The 12,154-nt window shown below is 32.5% G+C and overlaps 1 protein-coding gene across 1 annotated transcript in view; it reads left to right on the forward strand.

Annotated features, from left to right (window-relative positions):
• Positions 1 to 12,154, forward strand: part of LOC130445433 (uncharacterized) — a 137,847-nt gene that overhangs the window by 115,583 nt on the left and 10,110 nt on the right. Inside the window, exons 6-13 of the mRNA XM_056781041.1 lie at positions 775 to 941; positions 1,069 to 1,317; positions 1,447 to 1,599; positions 6,075 to 6,205; positions 7,085 to 7,143; positions 8,489 to 8,583; positions 10,680 to 10,841; positions 11,761 to 11,999. Of these exons, the coding sequence (XP_056637019.1) occupies positions 775 to 941; positions 1,069 to 1,317; positions 1,447 to 1,599; positions 6,075 to 6,205; positions 7,085 to 7,143; positions 8,489 to 8,583; positions 10,680 to 10,841; positions 11,761 to 11,999 (1,255 nt within the window). The remainder of the gene's footprint in view (positions 1 to 774; positions 942 to 1,068; positions 1,318 to 1,446; positions 1,600 to 6,074; positions 6,206 to 7,084; positions 7,144 to 8,488; positions 8,584 to 10,679; positions 10,842 to 11,760; positions 12,000 to 12,154) is intronic.

Genomic DNA, 12,154 nt, shown 5'->3' on the forward strand with positions numbered 1-12,154 from the left:
GGTACAATTTAATCATTAAATTGAAGTTTACTGTTGCTTAATAGCTAGAGGAATAATCTCATTCGCCCGCGGGAAAATTGTGTATAAAATCATTAAAATGAGTGGGAAGTTTTGACTAGTGCCCTAGTTGATTGTTACAGGACTACGGAAAATTTATATTTATTCTCTTGGGTCTGGTTTGATGATGTTGAGGTTACGGTCTCGTTTACAACTCAAGATAAATTAATTTCAATTCAGAAATGTCTGTTCTTGAAACCACTTTATTCGGATCCGCATTTTGGACTGAAAATTTTCCAAAGCGTACTAGGTACTCAAAAAAAGAATAATTCTTGTTCATACGAACCAATTATCTACATTAATGTTGAATGTTTTAATTATAATAAGAAATAAATCGATTTATTCCAAAGTATCATGAAATATTCAAATTTTATGTGCACTCTGCCAGATGTTTTGTGTGTCCTCTGGTTCACCCGACACACTCAAGCAGTAGGTAAAATGATTCCACGCATTTTGTAGCGCCAACTCGTCTACTGTTTGTGGTTTTATCCCCAACAGAACAAGTCACGTATTATATTCGGCAACTTGCGAGGTACTTCCAGCAAGGAAGGGGAATTTTGTATATTCCAGGATACAGTTTTGCCTCCATAATTAGAAGATACTGATCTATTGCTGCCATATCACCTGGTGAGCATATATCAATGATACTTTTGAATAAATCGAGTGTTAAAAATTTAGTAATCTCGTGTTACAAAAGTGAAATATTTCTTTTTCCAGGTGATAGTCATACAGCTCCTCGCAGGAGAAGAAGACCACGAAAACAACCTAGAACCGTGGTTAATCCTGACTCGAACTTTTATTTTTATTGGTTACTAGTTTTAACAGTTTGTGTTTTGTACAATCTTTGGACGTTAATAGTGCGTGAAAGTTTTCCTGAACTTCAGGTAAGTCTTAAAAAAATTGAAAATAGGGCGAAGAGAAAGGGAAAAACTGTTAAGATGCCAAGACTGAAAGCAAAATTAGTGAAGCTACATCTATATGAGTTTTTTTAACTAGTTTTAATTTTCCCAGGAAATGATTTCAACATTTTGGCTAACCTGTGATTTCATGAGTGACTTGGTGTTTATTTTGGATTTGGTCGTGCAGCTTCGGACAGGATATTTGGAACAAGGGCTGATGGTGTACGATTCCAAAAAATTAGCCTCTCACTACTTACGCTCTCGTGCCTTTTTGCTGGACTTGGCAGCTTTATGTCCACTCGATCTCCTCCAAGTTAGGTTAGGATGGCATCCGTTACTAAGATGTCCAAGATTTTTAAAGGTTACCATTTTTTACTTTGTTATAATACATTTTTATATAGAAATATCGTTTCTATGTAGCGCATAAATATTTTTTTTTCAAAAATAGTATTTAATTTAAGTTTCACTAACTTGATTCTGATTTTTCCAGGTGTATCGCGCCGTTAATTATTATTATATGGTAGAATCCAGGACTGTTTGGCCGAATTTATGGAGAGTGATAAATTTAATTCATATTCTTTTGATACTTGCTCACTGGTTTGGATGTTTCTATTTTTTACTATCGGAAGCGGAAGGTTTCCGGGTGAGTAGCTACCATCAATAATCTAAACCTAACCAATTAATCAATATTGTTCTAGAATCAATTTTAATATTTGTCTATCCATCCATTGAGTTCTGATATAACGAATCAGTTAAAAATTTGATGAGAAACTCTCTTTAAGGCCGCACTTTAGTTGAAATGCACTCAGAACTAGGATTTTTAGCATAAATTTAGATACAATCTTCTTCCAGTGTTCCTGTCAAATCTCAGGGACTCAATACTTCACTTTTGTCGAGTACATCGATCCTCAAATATTTTATCAAAATACAATTAAAGTCTGTTAGACCCGGGGCGAGTTGTGAACTTTAAGTGGTTTGTTTTGTGATAGAGCGATTCTTAGAGACATTTGGTGATAAATATTTTAGATAGATGGTGAAAAGTGCAGCAATTTTTACTTCGACTGCTTAAAGGTTTTGGAAACAGTATTACGGAACTTTCTAATGATGATGAGGTTCAAACTCCAAATAGATAACTTCGATTACCTTGTTTTATCGACAAAACTATGTGGAAGAAACATGTTTTTAATAAAAAAAAACCGACCACATAACAACTTGGAGCTTAGAGCTCATTTATAATTGTCATCCATCTAATAAACAGTCAAACTCACAGATTAACTCGAATAAAGTGAAAACCATATTCTTCATATCCCATTTCAAAGTCAAAATTGGTGTTGACCAGTGAATGATGGATTGACCCCCTTAATGATTTATCAACAATATAGATAATAATAAACATTGCTGATATGATACGAACTATTCTCCAAACATGTGACACTTTATTAATTACAAATATGAATCCTAAAATTTTATATGGAGCATTGGTAAAATCATCATAACTTTAATGGCCCATAAATTTAATATCGCAACATTTTTATGGATACTACGGGAAGAATAATGAAGACAATGAATGTCCATGTGAAAAATTATATACAGGGTCTGTTCTGTAAGTAGTAGGACTGGTTTTGTCCTGAGAAAACGTACAGACAAAAAGTTTTCTGCGAGAGAAAATCGACTGTCAGCTTCCAGCCGTTGAAGGGAGCAGATCGCTTGGTCGATAAATCCCTATCGAAACGCGTCGTCACGGAAAAATCGTGAAGCGTTTACTGGAGCAGCGATACGTAATCGAATTTTGTGTAAATATTGCTAAAACATGCAGGAACTCGCGACATGATTAAGGAATAATATGTTACGAGAATGTAGAAAAAGAGTGGAAGACCAGTAATACCAGAGAAAATAAGCCAAATGTAAGAAATTTATTGAACATTAATCTTAGGATGTGTATCAGAATGTTTGCTGATAAATTGAGCAACGGAAAGTATGCTTGAAGTTGTTTCCGCTAGTGTTGTCAGAGGAAAAGACCAACTGGAAAGCGATCTGCTAGGATTTTCTTGATATCACCACAGAGAATAAAATAGACACTCAAGGGAAAGCATCACGACTTGGTAGAGGCGCTCATACAGACTGTGGCGCAGGAGCTGAACAACATTTTGATCTAGGCGTTCCAGGAGGCGTACAAAACTAAACATTCTAATCATTTTTACTATACGGATCATTTATATATGATATATATTGAAAATAAGTCTTTGTCTACTAGTTTATGAACGTTACCATTGTGGGAATGTGGCTATCAATCACCAAAGTCTATTTTTTTATATGTATTCCAAGCTGTCATTATCAGGGAATTATTTGAACGAGAATTGCACTGAAATAAATTTTTTTAAAAATTTTAAAACCTTTACGTTGAAAAAACAACTTTCAATAAGACAAATATTAAGTATTAAAATATTTTTTTTTTCGATGGGCAACAAAAAATGTATCAGTTTAGATTATCTTTTAATTTCTTAGTTTATGAACACTTCAGCAGTTTGAACATTGAAATTCTGAATTATTCTGCTAACAATTGATCAAATTAAAGAAGGAGAATCAAAACAAACGGCTTGGTCAACAGGGCGATTTTGAAAACTCCCTTGATTAAAAAAAATGAAAAATACAAATATTTTGCATTTAAACCAGACCCCTACAATTAAGAAACTAATCGAAAAGGTCAATAATAGCACATATGTACATGTGTAATATCGAAAATACCTTTTCGATTAGCAGTTTACATTTAATGTGCATGGTAAGAGAATGATATTTGACGAATGATACATATAAACAGAAAACAACTTTCGACGACGGCTAGCAGTAATAGGACAATGCAGCCACCCAGATTCCAATCGAACAAATGATAAATTAAAGTCAAAACAAAGAGACGAAATCAAATTTACGGAATTGTATCAACCGCGTCGATTTTAGATTAAATATTTGAGCCTACGGCGATTCGAGAATGACGACTGGAACATTATTTATTTGAAAAAAAACTTGGTTCGACACAATACCACAGAAATAGCTTGGGTTGACTAGAGTTACAAATTATAAACAGATTCAGTGGCGTCCTGTTTATTATTTTCCAGTTTCCCAATATCGCAGCAAAAAAAGGGACACAAAATCGCATTGTATATAACACCTCAATAGATACATACATGCATACATACTCAGAGTTAGTAACATTATTTATTAAATCAGAAGCCAGACTGTTAGTCATTACTGTATAAGAAGACAGGTTTTCAGGACTTTCGGAAGAAGGAACAAAATTTCTGCTATCAATAACTTCGGTGTTTCTTTCCATGTTTGTGGAAATTACAGAATTTAAAAAATTTACTTGAAATGTTAGGAAATTGAAATATCGAAAGAGTTTTCACTATGTTGATATGAAATTGTTGGTCTGTCACCATTTTTTCATGAGCGATTCGGCAACACAAAATAAAATTTGTAGTTTTCATACAAAACTGTCATTTTTACATAGAAAAGTCGCTTTTTTTCTATTTTCGATTTAGCAATTGAAAGATTAACTATCTTATTTACAATTACCTATGTGAAATGACTGGTCGTAGGAAAAATAAATTAAATACAAAACTTAGAAACGGCTATTGTCAACAATTGAAATCATACTAAAAATTGTATTTAGCGACACGAAAAAAATATCGATACTTTGTGGTATCGAGTATTTTACCTTCCGATTCAGATACTTTTGTACTCGATACTTTCCATTCGATACTTTTACTCAATGAGTACTTTTCAACAGATATCATATCGAATAAAAATCAGAAATTACCCACTTGAAAGCTGCGACCTTACGGTTACGGCCATGCATGTTTATGGCAACGTCATCTAGTCCAATCGTTCTCAACTTTCTAATCTAAAGCATTAATTTTATGTGTGCCTAAATTAATAGTTCTTTTTTCATAAAGTTAAAAATTTGTAAAGGTACAGTCGTCTTATTATTGTAATCTCTTTATTATTGTAATAAATTTGTTTTATTTACTGAATGATATTAATGTCCTGACGCCCACGTCATTAGACTCCAAGAAAAGTACTCGATACTTTAAGTATCGATACATTTATGAATACGATATTTTTCATTCGATACTACTCGTGACTACAGCATCGATACCTTCTATACGATACCGTGTCCCTAATTGTATTTAATATAAATAACTGAAATAAACAGCCAACTTTTTGACCTGCACATCTTGTGTGACAATACTTAGATTTCTCATGAACAAATCACTATTTTCGTCGTACGATTAGATTTGTTACAATAAGTTTGGTAACGTAATAGTTCAAAGTGATCTGACCAGGAAGGAAATAGAACAATATCATTTAATTATATCAAACAATTGAAATAGATCGTTGAGAAAAATGTCGACAATAATTGTTGTTTGTACATTGCATCGGTGGTGGATAGAGCATACATAGAGCTGTGAAATTCTAATTTCCTACAATTTGTTGAAACAAGTTATTACCTTAAAGCTAAGATGACGAAGGTACCGCCACCTATAATTAAATAGTTTGAAGTCAATTTTCAAAATAGGAATTGAAAGGAAGGGATCCCAATAAAAGAATATCATTTAATTATATCAAACAAGTGAAATATGTTTTTAAGTTTTGCTAGTATTACATTAGCCGGAGGGTTGAAAAAAAGGGTGAACCAGGTCGATAGTAGTTGTTTGCACAGAAAATTGAAGGAAACTTTGAATAATTTCAAGCATGTTTAGATAAAATCACAAAAATTCCACTTTCTTTTTGTCATTTCTAAATTCATTTGAATTAAATATATATTTTTCGGATTGGGTTAGGTATAAGTACTTCTTTAAAACTCTCAGTATCAGGTCTGCGGCTGGAACTCATTTTATAGTCGTTCAAGAAAGAATAGATACAGAATAACAAAAAATTTGAATTAATCTCTTTCAAAGAGATATATAATTTGGGAGGAGCCAACCAGTCATTTGACATACAATGAAATACCAAAAATTTTCAAATCAAATCCACATTTTCTTCTAGTTTGAGATCTATAAGAAAACATATAATGAATTGGAAAATATTGGTTCGTGTTAAATTATTTTGGTTTTGTTTCAGGGCGAATGGGTCTATCCATATCGGCCAGGAGATTACGCTACATTAACACGAAAGTATTTAGGGTCTTTATATTGGTCGACGCTCACTTTAACAACTATTGGTGATCTGCCAACACCAGAAACAAATGCCGAGTAAGTTGTAGATTCCATTCCATCAATTAACTACAAAAAACGAATATGTTATTCGATACATGTTTCAAATCGAAATGAAAATGATGCTCTTTTGCCGGGGACATTATTGTTTCGCAACAAAGTAATGATAAATCCGATGCAATTCTGTGACAATTTGTTTTATTTCCAAGCTGAGTCGGTAAAAATCAAAAACCTCCAGTTTTGCCTGCACATTTTATTTTCGACACAGTGTAGATTAAAACTAAATGAGTGTTCGATATGAGCGGCGTCGAAAACGGGAAATTAACTTCCCGATGTCGTCTCAAATATGAGCATCCGAGAATGCTCGGGGTCAGTAAAAAAAGCTGTATGCTCAGCTCTAACATTAACATTTCATTATTGGTTAAGATATACCGATTTATCAACGATAATTTAATGTTTTTTAAAGAATGCTGAATTTTCATTTCTGTTTTTGTTAGGAACATAGGATCGGTGGACGGCCCTCGGTCCCTGCCGCGAAGAGGAATCAAGTCACGTCTTCTACAGTTTAATACAAGTAACGGGTACGTCATGTCGCACCTACGTTTCTGAAAAATTCTTCTGAATCTCTTCAGTCGTCATTCTGGCAGCGGCAGGATCGAGGGTCGGATAGCCGATTTAATTAATTTTTCATCAAACTAAAATATATGACAGTTCTTGTTTTTGAACAGCGCCTGCCACTGCCATTGTATGACGATCTATCTTCTTATTTGTTAAGTATTATTTGTGCTTTAAATCGGATTTGTATTTGTTTGTGCCTGTTCGAAAACATTTACTGATTAGATTATTTTGAATATGTAAATTAAAAGAAAATTTATTATATGTTTTGATTAATGACCATTGGAAATATTTTAATTTCAGATATATATTCACAATCGTAAGTTATCTCATAGGGGTATTCATCTTCGCAACAATTGTAGGTGAGTTGTGGATTTCTCATAAAAATTCTTAAGTGGCAGTTTTATCATAAATACGAGCTGGTTTGCAGTTTAAGAATATTCGGAAAAAGTTTTTTTCGTAAAATACAAACAAGCAATCAGAAAAATATTTGCAGATAACTCAAATTGCCCTGAAAATGTTGTATAAATATTTACATTGGGATGAAAAGGAATGTGTTTTTCGCATGAAATATTTGTATAACGTGTTTTTCAAAACTTCTGTACGATAATTGTTTAAACTCGTTTACATGGTTTTTCATCCGCCAGCTGAAAGTTTATTCATGTAATAGGTAGCCAGAAGGGATGATCAAAAGGTTCTGTCATGTCTGGTTTTACACTGCTCATAAAACTTGCTTAACTTAGTATGATCAATAATAAAATAATTAAATTGGACTTCTTTGTTTGGTTTTTTGTGTCAGTTTGTCTTATTATAGACCAATATTAACCACTTAACATGTTTTCATACTAAAATTCTCGATCCTCGTGTTTAACGCTTTCACAAAGTTTTTCGTAAGTTTAATGTGTATGGTGTAGAATAATAGTTTTTGGATCTACTAACTTATACGAGGATAGTCCATAAAAAAAGGTTTCCAACGAATTTTCATAATGAAAACATAATTATTAGCATTATATAATACATTTTTGGAAAAAAATTTTGATTTCACTCCATTTTTCGATGATATTTGACAATTCGGTTCGTTAATGAGCAGGACCGGATTCGTTACGATTCTTCAAAAAGTCTCATGCTTCAATTTGAGATAGAAATATTTAAAAATAATATTGTCAAATCTTTTATAGAAAACGTTTTATTGAAATTTCACAAATTATATTCAATAATCGATATTTGAAAAAGTTTTCTATTCAACTCGGTAGAGTAAAAGATCTATTCTGGTAGTATTACGAACGACTCATCCTGTAATTCGAATTTGGACCCTAATAAATCCTTTGATCGGCAATAACTCAACCCACCAGCAATATATCACGGATAACTTCACTGTCATACATGAACAATAGATTCTTCAATGTTTAACAGATCTTCATCTCAAATATCTCAAATTAGTTCATACTAAACTGCTAGTGCCATTGACGGATTCTACAAATTTCATAAATCAATCGATATCTTTTTAGAAACAAAATTTCCTAAAGCGAAGTAGCCATTTGTTCTTTTACTTAGTTTCAAAATTAGCTCTCACTCCAGTATATGTGATAATTCCATGCTGTGGCAATTGATGCTAAAATATCCAAAAGTCAATTCATATGTTTTAATGGTTGATTTAGTCATCTATCGTTGTAAATTTCTAATTAATTAATTGTTGAATTTTCCTAGGACAAGTTGGCAATGTGATAACTAACAGAAATGCTAACAGATTAGAATTCGAACGTCTTCTAGACGGAGCCAAAACTTATATGAGGCACCATAAGGTAAGTGAGTTAAGATATTACTAGCTTTTACCCGCGGCTTGGCTCGTATCGAATCCATTAAATAAGTATCAAAAATCATTATAATAGAATAGAACGAACTTTGTAGCTATATTAGAATCTGAGATATAGATCTATGAATGTAGAAAAATTGCCAAAAACTAACAAAAATCCATAACTCCACATTGAATGTCCGCGCCTAGCACCTCTTCAACTCAACCGATTTAAGTGTTCAAAAACTCAAAAGAAAGAAGGTGTTTCAGCGAGTGTTCTTAAACCAAAACGAAGTCTCTATCTTGAATAGAACCTGAGATATTAGGATAGAACGTGTGTATGTGAAAAACTATGGACAGGGGGAAATCGCATTTGAGTATAACTTGAGAATGGTGAAAATTAGATGAAATCCGATGATTGATGGCTGATGTGTGCATCAATACCTTTCATTGAAAAAAAAAATTAAGCAAATCGGTTGGGTAGAACGCCTGAACGGACTCGGAATGGAAATCATCAATTTTTTTAATATATAAGATTGTATTTCTTAGGTTGTTGATACGTAACTAGTAACAGTTTTGACTTTGGTTGCTATCAAGTCATTTCGTCTCATGATTCGAATAGTGCAGTCGTATCATTACAAAAAATTTATCAGTTGGATGAGTGGTTTTGACATAACTATGCCCGAGCGAAGAAAAAACAAAAAAATAGTATAGATGAATGAAATATAATTAATTTTCTTGAATCTGAATTTGTATTTTGCTCAATGGTTTTCAATTTTGGTTACAAACCTTCCCAGGTTGCACTTTAATTCTATAATTTTATTACGAACAAGTCCGCAAAATGGTTCCCTAGGCTTGCCCTGTCCATGTACTTTGGAATTTTTAATATTCTGCGAAATCGCGCGGCGCTTTTTTCGGGCGCGGTCTTTCACATTTTTTAAACTCGTTTTAAGTTTATTTGTATATAATTTTTTCAGAAGCAGGCGGTTTATTTACATTATTTCTTCTAAATAATTTCTATGAAAGTCTATTTATTTCTTTTGTTTATTTCTCTTCTAGAACTTTGTAGAATTTTATTTGGTATATAAATGATTTGTGTAAGCGCAGTTAGTTTTAAATAAATAGTTGTAGTGAAAAAGACGAATTAGTAAAAGTAATCGCAGAAATTAAGTTATATTGATAAGTAAATTATTATGAGTTGAGTGTATTGAATAGTGTGTAAATAAATTAAGAACGAATAAATACGAAAAACGTTCCAACATTTTGCAACTGTATACACGATCGGTCGTGAACCAAACGCCCTATAATCCTTTTTGGTTGTTACCGTATATCTCGCACCAAGAACGCTGAAAGGTTGAACGAAATTTGGTTGCAAACCGCATTCTACACGATTAAAAACTACCTTTGTCAGCAAGTTCTAGACTGGGTTTGAGTATTTGAATGTCTTCAACATCTGAGTAGCTTAATATATTGGCAAAACTCACATTATTGACACTGTTTAATCTTAACTTATATTTAGTTATTGTAACGTATGATTATAGTCTATTTCAGAAAGGTATAGAGTGATAAAATGGGGAATTCCATCCATTTCGGCTCAATTTCGGTGTCGGCCATAGGTGTAGGTCTTGAAATAGTATTGTTTGTAACATTAAAATTTCAAGTACCTAATTGCGAATTAGGAAAAGTATGTTTTCTGACCTGAAGTGTCAATATCGAAATATTGTGTAGGGATTACTTAGGTAGTAGATTATACAGCTACTTTTTGCGTTTAACAGGTACCGTTTAACCTTCAATTAGTGTCTCTGTCTAATTCCAACTCTATTTCAGTATCCTATGTTCACTCTTTTCAGTGTTTGTGAATGGATAACAATAGGCTAAAACCATATATTGACCCCAACCCGGGTGGTACTACCTGCACTTGATAAAAAGAAAAAAATTACATTGAAATCAATGCCAAACTATGAAAGTGGCTTAAAAATTCGTTGGTTCACTCTGTGGTCCCTTTGCATACCCAATGAGATTTCATTGCCCTATACCTTTCTGAAATAAACTATAGTATAGTCAATATTCTTACGGAGAATTAAGAGCACGTTTTCGTTTTTTAAGGTACCGGGAGGTATGAAAAGGCGAGTTTTGAGATGGTACGATTACTCGTGGTCAAGAGGACGAATACAAGGTGGTGGGGATATCAATACGGCACTTGGACTACTTCCCGATAAACTGAAAACTGAGCTTGCCTTACATGTCAATTTAAGTGTTTTGAAAAAAGTAAGTTGATCAAACAACATTCAGTTCTCGCCATTTTCTATTGAAGAATTAGAGCTTGAAAGTCGTTTTCAAATCATTCGAAATGATTAGTAATTTTCGTAAAACAATTTTCTCATTATTATTATCATGGTTTTATAAGCTAACTTTCTTGTCTGTTTGTTGTTTATTGCTTGGTTTCATTGTAATTTGGAGCACAGATACTTTTTACACAGCCTCTTGATGCTTAGTTAAAAATTGAATAATATTGAAATGATACTAAGTTTAAAAATTTACAGTTGATATTTGAAAATTTAATAACATAACGACTAGAGCGTCCACTTGAGGGATATTGAAAATGTTCGTAAAGATTTTTCACTCTATGTTCGGCTTTATTCGAATCTATAAATATGAAAATAAAAACCGGGAATATTCTATGATCTGTATAGCCTTGCAGAGGAGCAACTCCTATATCAGGGCCTCCTCCTATCACAAATTTTTCTTATCCTATCTAAAAATTCTCCAATGAATCTCTCTATTTTGGTATATATTTGGTAGTCCATCTTATTGTTGATTATAAAAAATTGAAAAACTGATATTTTTAATAATTTTTTTCCATTTCCATTTTCCACAACGTTTTAAAACAAAAATTTTAACACTTTTTTGGTTGATAAAAAAATTAAGGTATAATATTATTACTTTTATTAAAAAATATTGTGTACTAATAAAATGATTGTGAAATTCAAGTAAAATCACAAGGAAAGCATGAAAAAAGGAATCCTAACTTTTATCTTAAATGCGCCAAAAAAATGAACAAAATGAAAAGAGAATTCCAATTTTTCCTTGTTTTATGATCAAATATAACCCAATATTCCATTATTTCTAATAAAATTGATAAAAATAGTTTCTTTCTAGGAGTTATTGGAATATATATTGGTTTCAGGTTACTATTTTCCAAGAGTGCCAACCTGAGTTTCTAAGGGATTTAGTACTTAAAATGAAAGCATATATTTTCACTCCGGGGGATTCTATCTGCCGGAAAGGCGAAGTTGCGAGAGAAATGTTCATCATCGCCGATGGAATCTTGGAAGTGATCAGTGAACACGGAAAGGTCTTAACGACAATGAAAGCCGGTGATTTTTTTGGAGAAATTGGAATATTGAATTTGGATGGTTTGAATAAGTGAGTGAATACAAAATGAACCACAGTTCTTCAGATTATTTTTTTTTGCTTCTCCTATCTTAATATAATCTTGCTTTCGTCTCTTGATAATAAAAATCAACTTTACAAGAAGTTTGCATAATACTCGCTGTTGATAGTTATTATTTTTTCAAGAT

This window comes from Diorhabda sublineata, chromosome 6 (genome assembly GCF_026230105.1).
Source record: "Diorhabda sublineata isolate icDioSubl1.1 chromosome 6, icDioSubl1.1, whole genome shotgun sequence".
In the NCBI taxonomy this organism is placed as follows: Eukaryota; Metazoa; Arthropoda; class Insecta; order Coleoptera; family Chrysomelidae; genus Diorhabda; species Diorhabda sublineata.